Below are 20,590 nucleotides of genomic sequence, written 5' to 3'. Positions count from 1 at the left end.
GGGGAAGGTCCCTGGCCTATCCCCTGACCCATTAGGTGGGTCAGCAGAGACTGCGGGGATTGTTCTCCTCTCTTTCCCCATGCTGGCCAGTGATGAGGTTAGCTGAGTGAACGGCAGGTTTGTGCCACTACAAAAGGAGCCAAACTGAGGACTGCCGTGAACCTCTGAGGCGAGCAAATCCGCCAGAAAGCGCAGAACCCACCAAGGCAGAGGAGGAACTTTGTCACCGTATGTACATGGCTCCCATAACCATAGTGTCTGAGCTCCTTCAGCTGTTTAAAAATAGAAACTCCTTATAGGAGAAATAGCTTAATTTAAAACTTCTGTATTTGCGTGAGGGGCTGTCATAGGCATGTGAAGAACTTTCTGAAAAAAGAAAAGCTAAACTGAAGGCTTTTTGCATTTAGCTATGAAAATCCATCACTTCTTGCCCACTGAATTCATAGCTTAACTCCAGCTCCTCCTAAGAAGCTCTACTTTCCACCAGACGAGTGCACCTGAGAATCTGTCCTGTTATTCAAAGGCTCCTATAAAATAAACCTTGAACTAAACTTCTAATTGGGGAACAAGTGTAGAGTGCAAAGCCACAGAATGGTGTTTTGTGGCAGTCTGTGCTGCCAAGAAACTAGAGTGCTGTGTTTTGTACAAGTTGGAGCTTTCACATGGGGTGTGGTTTCACTGCTAGACATGACTTGCAATAATCAAATCTGTGGACCTTCAGCCTTACCATGTCCAAGTCTGCTGATACAATGAGGTGTCAATTTCTAGCCTATTGCAGATGAAAGTTGACATTTTTTATGCCTTTAGCATCCAAAAGGATTGAAGTCTAGTGATAAACTAGTCTGAGGGGAAGGTGCCCTCCATAGTGGAGTCTTGGAGGAAGCAAGTTCTTAGAAACATTTCTCTTTATCTACCGGCATCTCAGTCTTGGCTGGGTTTAACTCTAGTCAGATGCGCTTTCTTCAGCTGCTGATTCCAGCTACTGAAAGATGGGAATGGAGATGTAGAGCTCAGTTTTGGTCTGTACCTGCTGAGATTTCAGCCCATAGTGTCTCACCAATTCTCTTGGTGGCTTTATATAGACTTTGAATACGTTTTGCAGAGGATTAAAATTTGTGGGACCTCAGAGGTGAGGGCTTTTGGTGGGGAGGGATGTAGAAACACTTTCCCTCTACAGCACTTGGGGTTTCTTAGAGGAAAATGTGAGCTGGTTTAAGGGCACTCTCATTCATCATTACAGCTTCTTGGAGGCAGACAAGAATATCTGGTGACTAACAGTATCTGGTGCTAGAGAGGTGTAGCAGGATGAGTATGGATTTGCTTCCTTTCTCTGCTTGTGGACAGAAAAAGGTTGTCCATAAGGACAGCTCTTGTGGTTTCAGAACCATGCCTTGGCTTGAAGCTTGACTGAGAGGGATCCTGTAGCAACAGACTTTTTTTACTAGCTCCTCCCGTCTGCAAGGTAGAGGATGGATATTAGATGAGGCCTTCTAGCACTGAGCAATGACTTTTCATAAACTGAGGTGCAGTGAGATGCAGTAAAACTGTTAGTTTCATTGGAGTACTTGGTCTTTTTTCGTGGTGGTTGCTAATGAGATGCTGCTTCTCCAGATTACAGAGTTAGTGCACCAAAGAGATGTTACAAGATCACTGATCAAAAGTAAGATTGACAACTCCAAATCCTTTGAGTGGCTCAGCCAGATGCGATTCTACTTTGACCCAAAACAGACAGATGTGTTGCAACAGCTGTCCATTCAGATGGCAAATGCCAAATTCAACTATGGCTTTGAGTATCTTGGTGTTCAGGATAAACTAGTTCAGACTCCTCTTACTGACCGCTGTTACCTGACAATGACGCAAGCCTTGGAGGCAAGACTTGGAGGCTCACCTTTTGGTAAGTTTGTACTTATTCCATATGTGTCTTCTGTTAAAGGTAAAGACTGATGTTCATCAGCTATAAAATTAATAAAGTAACTTCCATAGTTGAGACTCCAATTTTGAAAAATGAGCAACACTTAGGCCACGTCTATACTTACTGGTAGATTTGCACTGCTGTAATCAGTGCAGCAGGTGTTGATTTAGCGGGTCTGTTGAAGACCCGCTAAATCGATGGGAGAGTGCTCTCCCACTTATTTGTGTACTCCAACTCCCTGAGAAAAGTAAGGGAAGTCGGCGGGAGAGCATCTCCCGTTGACACAGCACGGTGTAGACACTGCATTGAGTCGACCTAAGCTACGTCGACTTCAGTTACGTTATTCATGTAACAGGGGACACCCTGACATTAGCCCCCTCTTCTCTTCTCCTCCCCCGCCCCCCCGCACAGCAAGCAGGAGGCTCCCGGGAGCAGCTATTCATGTAACTGAAGTTATTCATGTAACTGAAGTAGTGTAATTTGGGCTGCCTTACTGCAGTACCATAGCCCAGCCCGTAGACTCTAGATGTTAATATTGTCAGTTTAGTGCCTAGGAAGAGACTAATGTTTTTATCCTATTCTAAAAATAGGTCCTGCTGGTACTGGTAAAACAGAATCTGTAAAGGCCCTTGGACACCAGCTTGGCCGCTTTGTTCTGGTTTTCAACTGCGGTGAAATGTTTGACTTCCAGGTATAGTATCTTTCATTTAACATGAGAACATTGTTCGTTTTAAGTTAAGATCTCATTAATATGCCCTTTAAAGCTTGTAGATTTCAAAACGTTTGAAAGCTTGTTCCTGTATCTGGTAAAATAGATTATGGTTACTTTACTGTGCTTCATTGGACCTCACTACCACCTAAAGCAGAATTGGGTTAGAAGCTGCCTGCTCTGTTTTTAGACAATAATTTAGCAAGGGAAAATTTGAACTGCAAGCTTTAGGAAAGTAACTTAAAATATTTTCAAACCACAGTCTTCCATTACCATCCCCCAGTCATATTGTGTGACCAACTGAAGTAGACCTACTTTAGTGGAAATCAAGTAGGTGTGACTGGCTGACGCCTAATGGATATGTTGCTGCACATACTCCTTATCTCAATGGACTTCCTGATATATTGCAGCATCAGAACTACTTTTAAATTCTGCTGCAGGTTTAGGAATGTGCTTGCAGAGATTTTAGAATTATTAAGTAACAGACTTCCCTAAAGAGGAGTGGAAGTTGCTTAGTAGTGCCTTATACATTCTAGAACATGGAAGTTGGCATTCAAAAACTGAAACATCTGAGAAGCAAGAGTGGTGTGAGTGGGAAGAGAAGAGTGGAGTGGTGGGTAGAGAAGTAGTTGTTTCTGTTGAAAGCATAAAGATTCTCAGCAATACACACACATTAAATAGGGGGTTAATATATGTAACCACAATCCTATCCAGTCTACACCAGTTCCACTATGTACAGGGAAGAATAACCAACGTAACTTTTTTTTTTCCCAGTGTGTGTATATTTAAAGCTTATCTTCTCTTTTTCTCTGTCTACAGGCAATGGGACGCATCTTTGTGGGGCTCTGTCAAGTGGGCGCATGGGGCTGCTTTGATGAGTTCAACAGACTTGAGGAGCGTATGCTTTCGGCTGTTTCTCAGCAGGTTCAGTGCATCCAGGAAGCCTTGCGAGAACATTGCAATCCAAACTATGACAAGAGTATGCAATTTTTTTCATTGCTAATGGTTTTGTATAGCTGTGCTGTCAAAAGAATGCCCTCACTTGCATGTCTGAAATAGGTCCTTTTGAGAAATCTACTTGATCAGTTACTCCCACGTTGGCCAGGCTTTTTTTTTTCCGGGGGGAGGGGGGGTTGTTAAATTTGAAAATGTAACTTAAATATTAAACAATTAAAGGAAGTAGCTTTCAACTGATATGCAGTCACTTTCAACATTGTGTAACTTTAGTGTAGTGGTAGAAAAAATGTTTGACTAGTTGTACAGTAACTCCTCACTTAACGTTGTAGTTGTGTTCCTGAAAAATGCGACTTTAAGTGAAACAATGTTAAGCAAATCCAATTTCCCCATAAGAATTAATGTAAATGGGGGGGGGGGGGGTTAGGTTAGGGACATTTTTTTCAGCACACAAAAGACACACACACCGTATAATTTTTAAACAAACAATTTAATACTGTACACAGCAATGATGATTGTGAAACTTGGTTGAGGTGGTGAAGTCAGAGGGTGGGATATTTCCCAGGGAATGCCTTACTGCTAAATGATGAACTAGAACTTGGCTGAGCCCTCAAGGGTTAACACATTGTTGTTAATGTAGCCTCATACTCTATAAGGCAACACAAATGGGGGGAGGGGAGACAGCATGGCAGATAGAGACAGAGACACACACCCTGGGTGTGTGTGGGGGAGAGAGAGAGAGATGTGCATTGCCCCTTTAAGTACGCTGAACCAGTCTAAGTAGATTGCCTTTTTAAGTAGACCAGGAAGTTGAGACAGCAGCTGCTGCCACCACGCTCCCTCTGTCTTGAGCTCTGTCGTGTCCCCCTGCTCTATGGAGATGGGGTAAGCGGGGAGCAGGAGGGAGGGGGACACCCTGACAGCCCCCTCTTCTCTTCTCCTCCCCCGCCCCCCCGCACAGCAAGCAGGAGGCTCCCGGGAGCAGCTCCAAGGCAGAGGGCAGGAGCAGCACATGGCTATGGGGAGAGGGACAGCTGAATTGCTGGCAATTGATAGCCTGGTGGGCGGCTGCTGCACAGGGAACTTAGGGGAGCGGGGAGCTGATTGTGTGTGTGGGGGGGGTGCTGCCAGTCCACCCTGGTTCCAAGCGCCCACCAGCTAGCTCCAACGGGCTGCTCTTTCTGCAAGCAGTGGACAAAGCAGGCAGCTGCCAAACAATGTTATAAGGGAGCATTGCGCCACTTTAAACGAGCATGTTCTCTAAGGCCAGGTCTACACTACCGCGGTAGTTCGACAGCTGGCAATCGAACTTCCGGGTTCGATTTATCGCGTCTGGTCTGGACGCGATAAATCGATCCCGGAAGCGCTCGCCGTCGACTGCGGTACTCCAGCTCGGCGAGAGGAGTACCGCGGAGTCGACGGGGAGCCTGTCTGCCGCGTGTGGACCGCGTCTGAACCGCGGTAAGTTCGAACTAAGGTATGTCGACTTCAGCTACGTTATTCACGTAGCTGAAGTTGCATACCTTAGTTCGAATTTGGGGGTTAGTGTAGACCAGGCCTAACTGATCAGCAATGAAACAACGTTAACCGGGACGACTTTAAGTGAGGAGTTACTGTACCACAAACAAAACTATACAGGATACTAAAAGTGAAGTTTCAGCTACTGTAGTTGATAGCTGATTTGACTGAGACAAAATCAATTGTAACTAAAAATACTTTGTGTGAACTACTTTTAGCTTCCACACCTATAACTTGTGAGCTGCTGAATAAACAAGTTAAAGTCAGCCCAGACATGGCTATCTTCGTCACCATGAATCCTGGTTATGTGGGTAGATCAAATCTTCCAGATAACTTGAAGAAGCTGTTCCGTAGCTTGGCGATGACAAAGCCAGACCGCCAACTGATTGCCCAGGTCATGTTGTACTCCCAGGGTTTCCGTACTGCTGAAGTGCTCGCCAGTAAGATTGTCCCATTCTTCAAGTAAGTAATAGTCACTTAAATAAGTGTGGCCCAAACCATTAAAAGATCACTTGTGTACTTAAATCTGGAACTTAAAATGGCTCTGTAGCTAGTTTTGAAACTACCATAGCAAGAACATCGAACGGTAAGCATGCTTGACATTTTACTATTGAACATTAGTTTTGTGATCTTACTATGTCTAAAACTGACTCTGGTATCTTTTATCTTTAGCCTCTGTGATGAGCAGCTCTCCTCTCAAAGTCATTATGACTTTGGCTTAAGAGCTTTGAAGAGTGTACTGATTAGTGCAGGAAATGTGAAGAGGGAGAGGATTCAGAAGATAAAGCGGGAGAAGAGAGAGCGTGGTGAAGTTGTTGATGAAGGGGAAATTGCTGAGAATCTACCTGAACAAGAGGTAAAACATATACAGATTTTTTTTTTATATTCATTCACAGCAAAGGGGTGATTACAGTACATATTCATGTATATGAGCATTTACAGTAAAGCACCTGCTGTATCTAGCATAAATGTAATCTATTTAAGTTCACAAATGTTGTATTTACTTGAAGTCATGGTACTTTAGGCTACAGGAGTGGCAGTTTCAGTAGATGGAACTGAGTTTTAATCAGTGCTTGAGTTGTTGGAAGTGTCTTTCTTACAATAAAACAGAGGCATCTGATGATTTGTGGTCATTACAAACTTTCACCACTCCTATAAAACGAGTGATGTCCTGACTCTATTCCAAGTGGAGTAGACATTCTGAATGAACTCCTGCAGTTCACATCACTTTCCGGTAAATGTTATGTAGGCAAGTACAGTTGTCATTTCTCAACTAAAGCAATTGTATTAGGCGATAGCTTAAGTATTCCCTGTATAGCATCACTTTAAGTTCATAATGCACTGTCATAAATGATCTTGCACAAATATAAAACTCAATATCAAATAAGTTTTGCAGGGAATAAGAATGCCAAATGCAAACCTAGCAAATGTCAATATACTCTGCAGTCTGAGTATTCAGCATGACCTGTCTGAAATATTTCTACCAATGTGACTAATGCAGATATTCATTGCTTACGGTGTATTGTCTAATCAAAACATGAAATTTTCCATGTAGATTTTGATCCAGAGTGTGTGTGAAACAATGGTCCCCAAACTTATTGCAGAAGACATCCCATTGCTGTTCAGTCTCTTGTCTGATGTATTCCCTGGAGTACAGTATCACCGTGGTGAAATGACAGCCCTGCGAGAGGAGCTTAAGAAAGTGTGTCAGGAAATGTACCTTACATATGGTGATGGAGAAGAAGTTGGTGGCATGTGGGTCGAAAAGGTACGTTGTGATAGTTGTAAATCTTACAATGTAGAATTGACAAAGTACGTGTAACACTTTCCATATTCCGTGATACAGAAATCAAATACAACTGCTCCCCAAATAGACAGAATACCTAAAATAAGTTTCAACTTTAAGTGATTCCAGATTAATAGGTTTGAATTTTAATAAATGCAAGTCTTAAATGACAGATCCTTCTCTTTTGTCACAGGTTCTTCAGCTCTATCAAATTACCCAGATCAATCATGGGTTGATGATGGTGGGTCCTTCTGGAAGTGGAAAGAGCATGGCTTGGAGAGTGCTGCTAAAAGCCCTGGAGCGGCTAGAGGGTGTAGAAAGTGTTGCTCACATCATTGATCCAAAAGCAATCAGCAAAGATCACCTCTATGGTACTTTGGATCCAAATACCAGAGAATGGACAGATGGATTGTTTACACATGTCCTGAGAAAGTGAGTCTTAAATATGAATAGCGTATAAGTTAAGAAGTGGCTATTAGAGATATTCTTGCATGTTGTCATTGCCATGGAGGATTGAGGGAAGGGAAAATTACTCTGTTTTTTAAACCTACACTAAATGCTTTCCTGAACCTAGGATCATAGACAATGTGAGAGGTGAATTGCAAAAACGACAGTGGATCATCTTTGATGGGGATGTAGATCCTGAATGGGTGGAGAACTTAAACTCCGTGTTGGATGACAACAAACTGCTGACTCTGCCCAATGGAGAACGTCTCAGCCTTCCACCAAATGTAAAGTTCTTCTTGTTTTTACAAACATTTTAGCATTTCTAAATAGTTTAATCTACTAAAAATTTGATCTCTCTGCTGCTTTTGGTAGCTGACATGAACAGGCTCTCATCACACTACCTGTGAGCACAGAGTAAAGTTAATATTGCATCAGAGCAAAAGTAATCTTGTGCAATGGTCTGGTTGAATTGCTTAAAAACCCTTCTGTGGTTATGGAGTTTGTCCTGTCAGGTTTACCTTGACCCTTCCAGACTAGGAAATACTAGATCATGCATGAATGTCTAATTAGGTGTTGAATACATAAAATACTTTATGAAGTTAAGACAAAACTAATTTTTATACCACATATTGGCTTTTGGGGAGTTTAGAGAAGCATGTTAACAGCTTTTACAGTAACTCCTCATTTAACATTGTAATTATGTTCCTGAAAAATGCTGCTTTAAGCAAAATGTTAAGTGAGTCCAATTTCCCCATAAGAATTAATGTAAATGGTCGGAGGGGGCTAGGTCCCAGGGAAATGTTTTTCACTAGACAAGTCAGTCGTGTGTGTGTGTGTGTGTGTGTGTGTGTGTGTGTGTGTGTGTACGTACACACACACACACACACACACACATACACAGAGTATAAGTTTTAAACAAACAATTTAACGTACACAGCAATGATGACTGTGAAGCTGGGTTGAGGTGGTGGAGTCAGAGGGTGGGATATTTCCCAGGGAATGCCTTACTGGTAGATGATGATCTAGCACCCGGCTGAGCCCTCAAGGGTTAACACATTGTTAATGGAGCCTCACACTCTACAAGGTAGCAGGAATGGAGGGAGGAGACATAGCATGGGAGTGGCTGCAAACATTCCTTGTGGAAACTGAACGTGATGATGAACTCATGCAATCCCACTGGAGCGCACCACTTTCCAAAGTGCCGGGGGGGAGAGGTGCATGTGTGTGTGAGACAGACAGACTGTGTGTGTGAGACTGATGCACCACTTGGGTGGATGTGACACACAAACAGACACACCACGTGTGTGAAGCGCATTGCCCCTTTAAGTACGCTGACCCAACACTAAGTACATTGCCTTTTTAAGTAGATCAGCAAGTTGATACAGCAGCTGCTGCCAGCAAGTTCCCTCCATCCTGAGCCCTGTCCTGTCCCCCCGTTTCCCCTGCCCTGTGGAGATGAGGTACAGGAGCGGGGGGAAGGGGACACCCTGACATCAGCACCCCTCTTTCCCCTTCCCCCCCGCACAGCAAGCAGGAGGCTCCCCGGAGCAGCTCCAAGGCAGAGGGCAGGAGCAGCCCATGGCAGAGGCCGGAGGGATACCTGAACTGCCCGGCAATCGATAGCCTGTTGGGCAGCTGCCACACAGGGAACTTAGGGGAGCTGGTGGGGGGGCTTCTGGTCCACCCTGGCTCCAAGCCCCTACCAGCTAGCTCCAACGGGCTGCTCTGGCAGCCGCCTGCTTTGTCCACTGCTTGCAGAAAAACAATGTTATAAGGGAGCATTGCTCAACTTTAAACGAGCATGTTCTCTAACAGATCAGCGACTTATCACGGTTAATGTTTCATTGTTAAGTGAGGAGATACTGTAATAGATTCAGTAGAACATAAAATCTAACTTCTCTTAAATGTCTGCACTTTCTCTCTAGGTGCGTATCATGTTTGAGGTACAGGATCTGAAATATGCTACTCTGACCACAGTGTCAAGGTGCGGAATGGTCTGGTTCAGTGAAGATGTTTTAAGCACTGACATGATATTCAATAACTTCTTGGCCAGACTACGAAACATCCCTCTGGATGAAGGTGAAGAGGAAGCTCAGCGGAGGCGAAAGGGCAAAGAAGATGAAGGTGAAGCAGCAGCTTCTCCAATGCTGCAGGTATAACTTGGAATGGATTGTAATACTGTGGACTGACACCAGACCCACTAAAAGTAGGAAGTGCCTCGAAAGCTTATCTTACAGGCTGTACTGAATATAACTAGAGATTGAGTTAACAAAATATAACTTGCATGTTGTATTCCCCAATTAAAGTATGACACTCTGAACCCATGTTATAGACAAACTTATTTTAAAATCTAGTGTTATGACTTAAGACTACAAACCAAGTTCCTTGAACAATACTAATGTCTTTACCAACAGATTCAAAGAGATGCAGCAACAATTATGCAGCCCTATTTCACATCTAATGGACTGGTGACTAAAGCTCTTGAACATGCTTTCAAGTTAGAGCATATCATGGACCTCACTCGCTTGCGCTGTCTTGGTTCGTTGTTCTCTATGTTGCATCAGGCTTGCCGCAATGTAGCCCAGTACAATGCAAACCATCCCGACTTCCCTATGCAGATAGATCAACTGGAGCGTTATATCCAGGTAAAGTAAATACTGCAGCAAAGTGATCTGAAAGCCTAAAGATGAACACAGTTACCAGGCTCTCCTTGTATTTTCTTCAGCTGTCCTTCGAACACAAGTAATACTTTTTTGCATTTGTGTGGACTAATCTTTCTCTTGTCTTCCATCAGAGATACCTGGTCTATGCAATACTGTGGTCACTCTCTGGAGACAGCCGTCTGAAAATGAGAGCAGAGCTGGGAGAATACATTAGGAGAATCACCACTGTACCATTGCCCACAGCACCCAACATACCCATAATAGATTATGAGGTAATAGCCTCTTGTACTTTGTATAGGTTAAAAACCTAATTCCTAAGGAAACAAAACCAGAATGACCTCTCTCAATGGGATTAAATCAGTATCTCACAAGTTAGCTCAAGGCAAGCCACTCTACATTTGATTTTTTTTTTTTTGCCTTTTTGTTTGTTTGTTTGTTTGTTCAGTTGGTACATAATGTACTGTGTAGTCCAAACTTCTTCTAAACTAGTCCCACAGCATCAAATTTGCAGGTGTTAAAAGCTTAACTGAGTTCACAGATTAAAGCATGAAGTTGTGTAAAATAAGCTGGGGTTGTGATGAGAACCCCATTGGAACCCATTTCTCTACTAAATTTTATACATTAACTATATTTCTGTTCACCTAGGTGTCGATTACAGGTGAGTGGGTCCCATGGCAGTCCAAGGTTCCTCAGATTGAAGTTGAGACACACAAGGTTGCTGCTCCTGATGTTGTAGTACCAACCCTAGATACCGTCCGCCATGAAGCTTTGCTGTATACTTGGCTAGCGGAACACAAACCCCTGGTGCTCTGTGGCCCACCAGGTTCTGGAAAGACTATGACCCTTTTCAGTGCTCTCAGAGCCCTCCCTGATATGGAGGTAACTATTCTGTTTATATGTACATTATTGAATAATTGCAAATTTATAACAAGTAAAAGCTGCCTACAAGGTTTACTCTAATGATTACTGCAACACCTCTCTACTTAAATGGCAAAAACTTCATTGTATCAGAGCTCTTTGCCCAACTAAATGAATGTATCCTTATAACACTCTGTGAGGCAGAAACATAATCTGTAAAAGGGAGTGGAAACTGAAGCAGAAATCAGTGACTTGCCCATAGTCACCAGGAAGATCTAGACTCTTCCTAACTCCAGGAGTCCCTTCACGTCAAGGCCATCTGTTGTTGCTTTCTAACTAGCGCCAGTAGTACTGGCTCGCTTTTTTTTTTTTTTTTTTTTTTTCCCCACTTGTTCAGTATTAAATCAAAATACTGGGGGAGGGATAGCTCAGTGGTTTGAGCATTGGCCTGCTAAACCCAGGGTTGTGAGTTCAATCCTTGAGGGGGCCACTTGGGGATCTGGGGCAAAATCAGTACTTGGTCTTGCTAGTGAAGGCAGGGGGCTGGACTCGATGACCTTTCAAAGGTCCCTTCCAGTTCTAGGAGATGGGATATCTCCATTAAAAAAAAAAAAAAAAAAAAAAAAGTATTTTGAGTTCAGGTGGCTGTTCCGTCTAGGTATGAGTGTTTAAACCAGTTAATAGTGTTGAGAAACAGTATGTATTATAACAAGTGGGTACAACTGGCACATAACAGACTTTGATGGCAGTCTATAAGGAATTTTACGTATCTGTAGTGACCCAAATACTTGTGTAAACAGCATCCAGTGATGAGTATCTAGTCAACCTACAGCATATAGTTTCAATCTGAAGGCCAAGTTGTAACATATATTTGTTACTGAGGAGTGATAATCTACTGAAACTGTGGTTCTAAGACTTTAAGCTATTAAAATGTATCAAACGTCTTCATGGATTTACCTCTTTCACCCTTGTTTTTTTTTAAGGTGGTTGGACTTAACTTCTCTAGTGCTACTACCCCAGAGCTACTTTTGAAAACTTTTGATCATTACTGTGAGTACAGGCGTACACCTAATGGAGTGGTGCTGGCTCCTGTGCAGCTAGGAAAGTGGCTGGTGCTGTTCTGTGACGAAATCAACTTGCCAGATATGGATAAGTATGGCACGCAGAGAGTCATATCCTTCATTAGACAGGTTTGTTTTGTTGTGAAATTAAGGATTATACTATTATTATTATTAATAATAATAAAAATAATATTGAAACTTTCTTGTATTAAAACAATTCCCTCATTCAGATGGTGGAACATGGAGGCTTCTACCGTACATCGGATCAGACCTGGGTGAAATTAGAGAGGATTCAGTTTGTTGGAGCTTGTAACCCACCTACTGATCCTGGAAGGAAACCACTTTCACATAGGTAAATACTATTCTGAAGCTACTAAAACTATAGTCCTGATCTGCAAAATGGAGTATCTGATGCCTTTACATTCTAATACTGGAATCCATTTGTAGCCTCAAATATTGGTTTAAAAATACCTTGCATCCAAATGAGCTGCTCGTTAATGGTCCAGCAAGCTCCTGTTGATCTTCAATAAGTCTTGGCGCACGGGAAGTTCCGAAGACTGGAAGAGAGCTGCTAAAATGCCAGTTTTTAAAAAGGGTAAATGGGATGACCTAGATCCCAGCCAAAATAATGGCGTGGCTGATACAGGACTTGATTGTTAACTAAAAGAGGGCAATGTAACTAAGACAAATCAACATGGGTTAATGGAAAATAGATCCTGTCAAACTAACTTTGTTGTTTTTGATGAGATTGCAAGGTTAGCTGATAAAGTTAATAGTGTTGACATAATATACTCACTTAGGTAAGGCATTTGACCTGGTACTGTATGGCAATTTGGTTTAAAAACAAAAACAAACTAGAATGATATAAAAGTAACATGGCACCCATTAAATGGATTAAAAACTGGCTAGCTGATAAGTCTCAAAATGTAACTATTAACGGGGAGCCATTATTGAGTGGGCTTGTTTCCATTAGGGTTTGGTTCTTGGCCATATGATATTTAACATCTTTATCAGTTACCTGGAAGAGAACAAATTAATCACTGACTGTTTGCAGAGGACCCAAAAATGGGAGGATGGTAAATAATGACGAGAACAGGTCACTGATTCACAGCAATCGGTGTCACTTGGTAAACTGGGCGCAAGCAGTTAATATGCATTTTAATAAAGCTAAATGTAAATGTATACATCTAGGAACAAAGAAGGTTGGCCATACTTACAGGTTGGGGGACTCTATGCTGAGAGAGGTTTGGGGATCATGGTGGATAATCAGTTGAACTTGAGCTCCCCGCTGAACATGGAACACTGTGGCCAAAAGAGCTAATGCAATCCTGGGATGCTTAAATGGGGATCACAAATAGGAATAAAAAGGCTTACTTGATCTCTGTATTCAGCACTGGTGTGACCAGTGCTGGAATCTGTCCAGTTCTGGTGCCCACAATTCAAGAAAGATGTTGACAAATTGAAGAGAGTTCAGAGAAGAGCCACAAGAATGATAAAGGATTAGAAAATGTGCTTTTATAATGATGGACTCAAAATGCTCAAGCTATTTAGTTTAACAAAGAATAGGTTAAGGAGGGACTTGATAGGTACTCACAGACCAACATGGGGAACAAATATTTAATAATGGGCTCTTCAGCTTCCAGCCACTGGATCATGTTATACCTTTCTTTGCTAGACTGAAGCTAGACAACTTCAAATTGGAATCAAGGCATACATTTTTAACAGTGAGAGTAATTAGCCATTGGAATAACTTCCCAAGGGTGAATTCTGCATCATTCACAATTTTTAAATCGAGATAGTAGCATTTTTTTCTAAAAGATGCCCTGGGAATTATTTTGGGGAAGTTCTACCACCTGTGTTATATGGGAGGTTAGACAAGATTTCTTCTGGCCTTAGAATCTATGAACAACACAGACTGTACTCCATTCACATTCCTGTACTTCAAAGAGGACTTTGTTTTAGCCAACGGGGTGGTGGCTAAGGTGAGTGCTGAACATTACTCACTTCAGAGGCTGAGAATGCTGTTGTGAAATTAATAGTTATTTTTACCCTATGAAACAAGCAGCTTGGATCAGAAACGAACCAATATGATGTGATATTGCAGAGTACAAGTCAGTAATTGACTCTCCTACTTCGACTTTTAATGGCTTAATTTGAGATGAAATCTCCACCAAGGATGGCAGTTGTTTTGAATATTGAAAATAGATAGGTCAGGTCTAGTCTAGCTGAGTTGGATGAAGTCTTTCCTGGTATGAACACTAAGCTATTGGACCTCTTTCAGATTTTTACGCCATGTCCCTGTGGTGTATGTGGACTATCCTGGACCAGCTTCACTTACTCAGATATATGGAACATTCAATCGTGCAATGCTGAGGCTTATCCCATCGCTCCGCACATATGCAGAACCTCTTACTGCTGCCATGGTAGAGTTCTACACAATGTCACAGGTAACTTGCTCTACACACTATTCCCAACTTCTGCTGACTAGTCGTCTTTCCTTGTTACTATGCCACTTTAGATAAATCCCAGTGCTTTTTGTTTTGGCCTGCTGCCTGCTTACCCTGTTTTTATTAGCAGTTGTGAGATGGGGGCATGAGAATCATTGTTTGCATGTTAATTATTGTTGCATAACTTTATCCCATTAGATACTATACCCAGTGTTTTGAATTTTTAGGAAAGGTTCACCCAGGACACACAGCCACACTACATCTATTCACCTCGTGAAATGACTCGATGGGTGAGAGGTATCTTTGAAGCCTTAAGACCATTAGAAACCTTACCTGTTGAAGGCCTTATTAGGATTTGGGCACACGAAGCCTTGCGTCTCTTCCAAGACAGGTAAAGAAACTATGGAAATAGTATTAAAAGTACAAATTGTAGAAATGAACAAAAGTTTAAATTAATAAAATAAGTGCCACCTACAAAGGCTTATACACATAACCTAAATATGAAGAATAATACCTTTGTGGATTTGAAATCTAGTTCTCTAAGCTCAGGGTAAGAGCAGTGTCTGTTGGATTGCTAAGTAGTTCCAAGTAGATAGAACTGACCCATATGTACAATAGTATTACCCTTTGCCTTAACTTGCTATTTATAGTACTTGGTGTGTCCTTCACATATATCTGTTTTTAATAGGTGTTGCATGCTTGCTTGTAACTGTCTCTCTCTAACTAGACTTGTGGAAGATGAGGAGAGACGTTGGACTGATGAAAACATTGATATGGTAGCTCTGAAACATTTCCCCAACATAGACAAAGAGAAAGCTGTGAGCAGACCCATCTTGTACAGCAGTTGGCTGTCAAAGGTAAAGAGGGATATCTCAATAGAAGCCTTGATATTGGCAGTTGCAGACACAAAGTATCAGAATAAGAGAGTGAATCTTTGCCCACCACTTCTCTTAGGCAGCGCTTCTTCTAGCATACTAAGCACAGTCCATGATGTGATAGAATTTACCTTTGACAATAAGGATTACTAACCATTTGGAGTTGGTAAGCAAACACATTTGATGCGGTATGGCATGATGGGTATCCAGCACATAGCAGAACCTGTCCGGGTACCAAGGGAGTAGAACTGTGAATTAGAAGGCAGAGCATATACCCAAATAGGGACTCATCTAGAATATTGAGGGTAACAATTGCAGAAAGTATCTTGGGGTCTTGGACTAGTGCAGTTAGAAGATGTAGGTTGTCTCTTTGGCTTGTTTAACAAATAAGCCAATGGTGTCCGTAACCACACTGGCTAACTAATGACTCAAAGGAGAAGTGCCACCCACTGAGTCACAAGCTTCATTTCCTAGCATCCTGGGTTTCCCTTGGTCTCCCAAGTGATGTTAGTCAGATCATTGCATAACTTGATCTGAGGTATGACCCAAGGTGATAGGATTGTGGAGTACGCTCCCTCGCAGCGCTGCAAGCTATTCCCCTCGGAGAGGTGGAGTACTTGCAGCGCTGCGAGAGCTCTCTCAGCGCTGGCGGCGTGACTACACTCGCGCTTCACAGCACTGCCGCGGCAGCACTGTGAATCCGCAAGTGTAGCCAAGGCCTCAATCTTGTATCTGGCTGTATGCTTTCAGAACAATAAATTCCTATAGTCGTCTCATAACGAACAATAATGTCTGATCAATAAACTGTTCGTGGCCTTAGATTTTCTTCTGCTTCCCCCCCCCCCAATCCTTTATATGGCTTCAACTGTTGCAGCTGACTTCAAGAAACAATTGTGTAATGCTAATATGTGATTGTAAAGCTCGTCGCTCTGAATGTTTTAGGGTTTGCTTTTCAGCGTCCAAGCAGGTGTTCATAAATCTACTTCTGTGCCTGCTGGCTAAATGTGCTCCTGTCTGTTTAGACTTACGAAAATGCACTTAACATACATGCACCCAGTGTATTAGGTAACATACCTGAAACAAGTTGAGCCATATGTGTATTCAAACCAGGAATTTGCAGTGATGGTAAAAGTGCCAAGGAGGAGCACAAATACCTATCTACCTGGGAATTTTCTGGCACTTATGGAATATACTGACTTATATTGCCTCTGAAAGTAAGCAGTAGATCATTTTAAATGCCTTACGTTACAGTGGCTCTGCAGACATGATGCATTTTCTATTTGTGCATTGATTTAAATGCAGCATCTGAGCTGTTGTGCAAACTAGTTTTTTCAACTTAAAGTGAAAGTCTGAACTATGCTGCTAAGAGGCACAGCACAGAACTCCTAGCCAAGGTGGGAGTGGGGTGAGGTGGGGGGAACTTAAGGTAGCTTTGAGCCTTAATGGATTGTCTAAATTGTGCAAGCCAGTTCCCAGGTGCCTGGAGAAATTCTGGGCAGCACTGCTGCCATGGCATGTGACGTTACAGGCCCTGCCTGTGGCACATGCTACATCAGAGTCTGAGGGGTTCCCTGTGGCTGTCATCCTCAATTCTTGAGTTGGGAATTTGTGTCACTCCAGCCCTTTATACAGCACAGGGGGGTCAGCAGGGTGAGAATCTCTCCCTTAGTCTTAAATTCTAGACTGTTCGATCTCTTGCTTACATATTGACCTTCTTATTCTAGGATTATATCCCAGTGGATCAGGAAGAGCTGAGAGACTATGTAAAAGCCAGGCTGAAAGTGTTTTATGAAGAAGAACTTGATGTGCCACTAGTGCTGTTCAATGAAGTTTTGGATCATGTGCTAAGAATTGACCGGTAAGCTGAATTTCCAACTCCTGGGTTTGTCTAGTTTGAATTATAAAACAAATCTGTGTTCAGACTAGTCCAGAATGGCACACCAGTTTGTACTGGTGTTCTACTTGGGAGAGGCATTCTGTAAAGGGAGCGCTGCAAGGTTGGAATTGTAGCAGACTGAGAAATATTGCCAATAGTCACTTCAGTGTGCCCCCGAACCAGTCACAGTACTAAAAAAAAAATACAGGTTAAGTTTGCAAGGAAAGGAGGTTTGGAAATGTTGTGGCTAATTCACAATTTATCAAGCAATAAACTTGAAGTACCAATCTCTTTCAGAATCTTCCGCCAGCCTCAGGGTCACTTGCTTCTCATTGGAGTTAGTGGAACAGGGAAAACTACTCTCTCGCGATTTGTGGCTTGGATGAATGGTTTAAGTGTTTACCAAATAAAGGTTGGTTTAGTTCTATCACTCAACAAAAAAATTGACTGTTAAAGCTTGCAGTTGTCTTGCAGATATTGTATCTTTGGTAAGATAAATGTATAAACGTAAGTCATTGTGAGGGAGGATAAGGGCTAAAAAAGATCAGTAACTATTGCTAAATCTTTATAGGTTCATAGAAAATACACAGGTGAAGACTTTGATGAAGATCTGAGAACGGTCTTCAGACGCTCTGGCTGCAAGAATGAGAAAATAGCATTTATAATGGATGAGTCAAATGTACTGGATTTTGGATTCGTGGAAAAAATGAATAATCTTCTGGCCAATGGAGAGGTAACTTGAGTAAATCTGTGTAAAGTAGCAGTTATGCAGGGAAAATCAAGCCTTTAAGAAAAATATACTTATTTCCTGGATTAGGTTCCTGGTCTCTTTGAAGGAGATGACTATGCCACCCTTATGACTCAATGTAAAGAGGGAGCACAGAAAGAAGGTTTAATGCTAGATTCACATGAAGAACTGTACAAATGGTTCACCAGTCAAGTTATTCGCAATCTCCATGTTGTGTTCACCATGAACCCATCTTCTGAGGGCCTGAAGGACAGAGCAGCTACTTCTCCATCTCTCTTCAACAGGTAACTAACTTACTTTGTTGTAGGTTAGCTCCCAGAGTATCTTAACACTTCAGGTCTGTCTTTTTTTAATTAAGAATATTGTTAATACCCTCTTGAAAAAAGAAATTTTGGAAGTTGTAATACGTCTTGTCCTGTCCGCAGGTGTGTCTTGAACTGGTTCGGAGACTGGTCAACTGAAGCACTGTACGAAGTTGGCAAAGAGTTTACAAGCAAAATGGATCTTGAGAAGCCAAACTACATTGTGCCAGACTATATGCCAGTTGTGTATGAGAAGTTACCACAACCGCCATCACATAGGGAAGCTATTGTAAATAGTTGTGTATTTGTTCATCAGACCCTTCATCAGGTGTGTTCTGCCATGCTACTCAGATCTCTAATGTCATGTTCTAGTGGACTGACACAAGTTCAGTACAACAGTGTTGCTGCTGTGACAGTTTTGAGTTTAAAAAATCCAGATATTATATCATCCTAATCTTTTATACATACTAACTTTTGACAAAATCTTTTTCCTTTGGGAAGGCTAACGCTCGTCTAGCAAAATGGGGAGGCAGAACTATGGCCATCACACCACGTCGCTATTTGGACTTCATCAACCATTATGTCAACTTGTTCAATGAGAAAAGGAGTGAGCTGGAGGAACAGCAGATGCATTTGAATGTTGGTCTTAGAAAGATCAAGGAAACTGTTGACCAGGTACATACCTTTAAACTTTGCTTTTTAATATAAAATTAGAGCGATTAAAACATTTTAAAACTGAGTTTAGTCTGTACAGACTCTAATCTTACCATTCATGTCAGGTGGAAGAACTGCGTAGGGACTTGAGAATAAAGAGCCAGGAGTTGGAAGTAAAGAATGCAGCAGCTAATGACAAGCTGAAAAAAATGGTGAAGCATCAGCAAGAAGCTGAGAAGAAAAAGGTGAAATCAAAGCTTTCTTTACCCTTTGTACATGTACAGTATATTTAGAAATAATATCTTAAAGGTTGTACAATCTTTCTCTTAGGTTATGAGCCAAGACATTCAAGAGAAGCTCCACAAACAGCAAGCAGTAATTGCAGATAAGCAAATGAGTGTGAAGGAGGAGCTAGACAAAGTCGAGCCTGCTGTCATTGATGCTCAGAATGGTAAGTCAACACTGACAAATAACTACAGCATTCCTTCCTTTAGGGGTTTGCAGCTGATCCAAAGGCTCTTGAAGTCAGTGGGAGTGCTTCCATTTGCTTCAGTGAACTTTGGGTCCATCCCTTTATCAGCAGTATCTTAATCTTTAGTGTGGCAGCAGTAGAAAGGAAAATAGTTCACTAGCACTACTGAGCTTCCAAACTTCCAATTATTGCTACTGTAGACTTGCATTCTAAGCAGTATTTTTATTAAACTTTGAGCAATAAACTGTCTTAATGGTTCACTGTTTTTTGCCAAGCTTTGCTAGATTTACTTACTTACTATCTTTCAGTATACCAGGGTACATTAGAATTGGAACTCCTGAAACAGGAGTAGGTCAACAAACGCTAGGAAATTTCTGGTGTGCAGTAATATGGTCCACATAGTCAGTCTACAGCACGCTAGCTTCCTGTGCACTTAGACACCAGCTTGTTGCTCACTGTTTTCTAGACAAACCCCTAACGTGTTCTGTTTCTGCTGCTGCTGCCTCTTAAGAGATAGCAGTGTCCAGTTCATGGAATTAGTGATTTAGTAAACGCTACATAAGTATCGTGAATGGAAATACTACCTACAACTTATTTACTCAAGACTTGGTTACAATGGCTTATCAGTGGGTTGCATAAGAGGAGGAAGGACTTCTAACTCACTATTTGCCTAGGTATACGGCCTCTCGCTGTAGATAGGCTCCTGTGAACTCAACATAGCTGCCATGTGCAAACTCTTGCTCTTGTAGTAGTGCTTGGAGGCCTCTGATAGTTCAGCTTGCTCTCTCTCACATGAGCATACTGGTGGAGAGTTTTCAAAATGTGGAAACTGTTTGGTTTTTACAAGAGAGGTTTAATTCGTTTTAAAGCTTAAAAATCTCTCAACAATGTCAATGAAGATTTGCTAATTCCCGTCCTTACTATTTTGCTGTCTTTTCTCCTTTTTCTCCCCTATCAATACTCTTCCTTTCTCCTGCTCGATCTGGCTTGACCACTGTGATTAACTGTAAAATCAATAAAGCAGCAGCATCTGGTAGAGGTCCGTTCTATGGCCAACCCACCTGGAGCAGTGAAGCTAGCACTAGAGTCCATCTGTCTACTATTGGGTGAAAGTACAACTGACTGGAAACAGATACGTTCCATCATTATGAGGGAAAACTTCATTCCAACTATTGTAAACTTTTCTGCTGAGGAGATCAGGTGAATAACTGCAGGTACCGAGCTACTCCTGGGAATAGAAAGAAATTGTTCACAAGATTTTCACAATAGAAATCTTACTAGTAGTCACAATTGGTGATGTTAGGGTTT

General features: G+C 42.0%; 1 protein-coding gene across 1 annotated transcript in view; it reads left to right on the top strand.

The window, feature by feature from the left end:
* Positions 1 to 20,590, top strand: part of LOC135877484 (cytoplasmic dynein 1 heavy chain 1-like) — an 88,784-nt gene that overhangs the window by 41,115 nt on the left and 27,079 nt on the right. The window contains exons 27-52 of the mRNA XM_065402925.1: positions 1,612 to 1,894; positions 2,503 to 2,603; positions 3,441 to 3,600; positions 5,312 to 5,555; positions 5,766 to 5,949; positions 6,649 to 6,861; positions 7,073 to 7,311; positions 7,454 to 7,610; positions 9,252 to 9,479; positions 9,741 to 9,971; positions 10,121 to 10,261; positions 10,635 to 10,868; positions 11,831 to 12,037; positions 12,139 to 12,260; positions 14,190 to 14,355; positions 14,583 to 14,746; positions 15,083 to 15,212; positions 16,955 to 17,088; positions 17,404 to 17,518; positions 17,678 to 17,839; positions 17,924 to 18,138; positions 18,280 to 18,484; positions 18,658 to 18,831; positions 18,936 to 19,055; positions 19,141 to 19,261; positions 20,287 to 20,482. Of these exons, the coding sequence (XP_065258997.1) occupies positions 1,612 to 1,894; positions 2,503 to 2,603; positions 3,441 to 3,600; positions 5,312 to 5,555; positions 5,766 to 5,949; positions 6,649 to 6,861; positions 7,073 to 7,311; positions 7,454 to 7,610; positions 9,252 to 9,479; positions 9,741 to 9,971; positions 10,121 to 10,261; positions 10,635 to 10,868; positions 11,831 to 12,037; positions 12,139 to 12,260; positions 14,190 to 14,355; positions 14,583 to 14,746; positions 15,083 to 15,212; positions 16,955 to 17,088; positions 17,404 to 17,518; positions 17,678 to 17,839; positions 17,924 to 18,138; positions 18,280 to 18,484; positions 18,658 to 18,831; positions 18,936 to 19,055; positions 19,141 to 19,261; positions 20,287 to 20,482 (4,646 nt within the window). The remainder of the gene's footprint in view (positions 1 to 1,611; positions 1,895 to 2,502; positions 2,604 to 3,440; positions 3,601 to 5,311; positions 5,556 to 5,765; positions 5,950 to 6,648; positions 6,862 to 7,072; positions 7,312 to 7,453; positions 7,611 to 9,251; positions 9,480 to 9,740; positions 9,972 to 10,120; positions 10,262 to 10,634; positions 10,869 to 11,830; positions 12,038 to 12,138; positions 12,261 to 14,189; positions 14,356 to 14,582; positions 14,747 to 15,082; positions 15,213 to 16,954; positions 17,089 to 17,403; positions 17,519 to 17,677; positions 17,840 to 17,923; positions 18,139 to 18,279; positions 18,485 to 18,657; positions 18,832 to 18,935; positions 19,056 to 19,140; positions 19,262 to 20,286; positions 20,483 to 20,590) is intronic.

This window comes from Emys orbicularis, chromosome 4, assembly GCF_028017835.1.
Source record: "Emys orbicularis isolate rEmyOrb1 chromosome 4, rEmyOrb1.hap1, whole genome shotgun sequence".
Classification (NCBI taxonomy): Eukaryota; Metazoa; Chordata; order Testudines; family Emydidae; genus Emys; species Emys orbicularis.
Note: the sequence above shows the minus strand (reverse complement) of the source record. Positions and strands in the feature narration are given on the sequence as shown.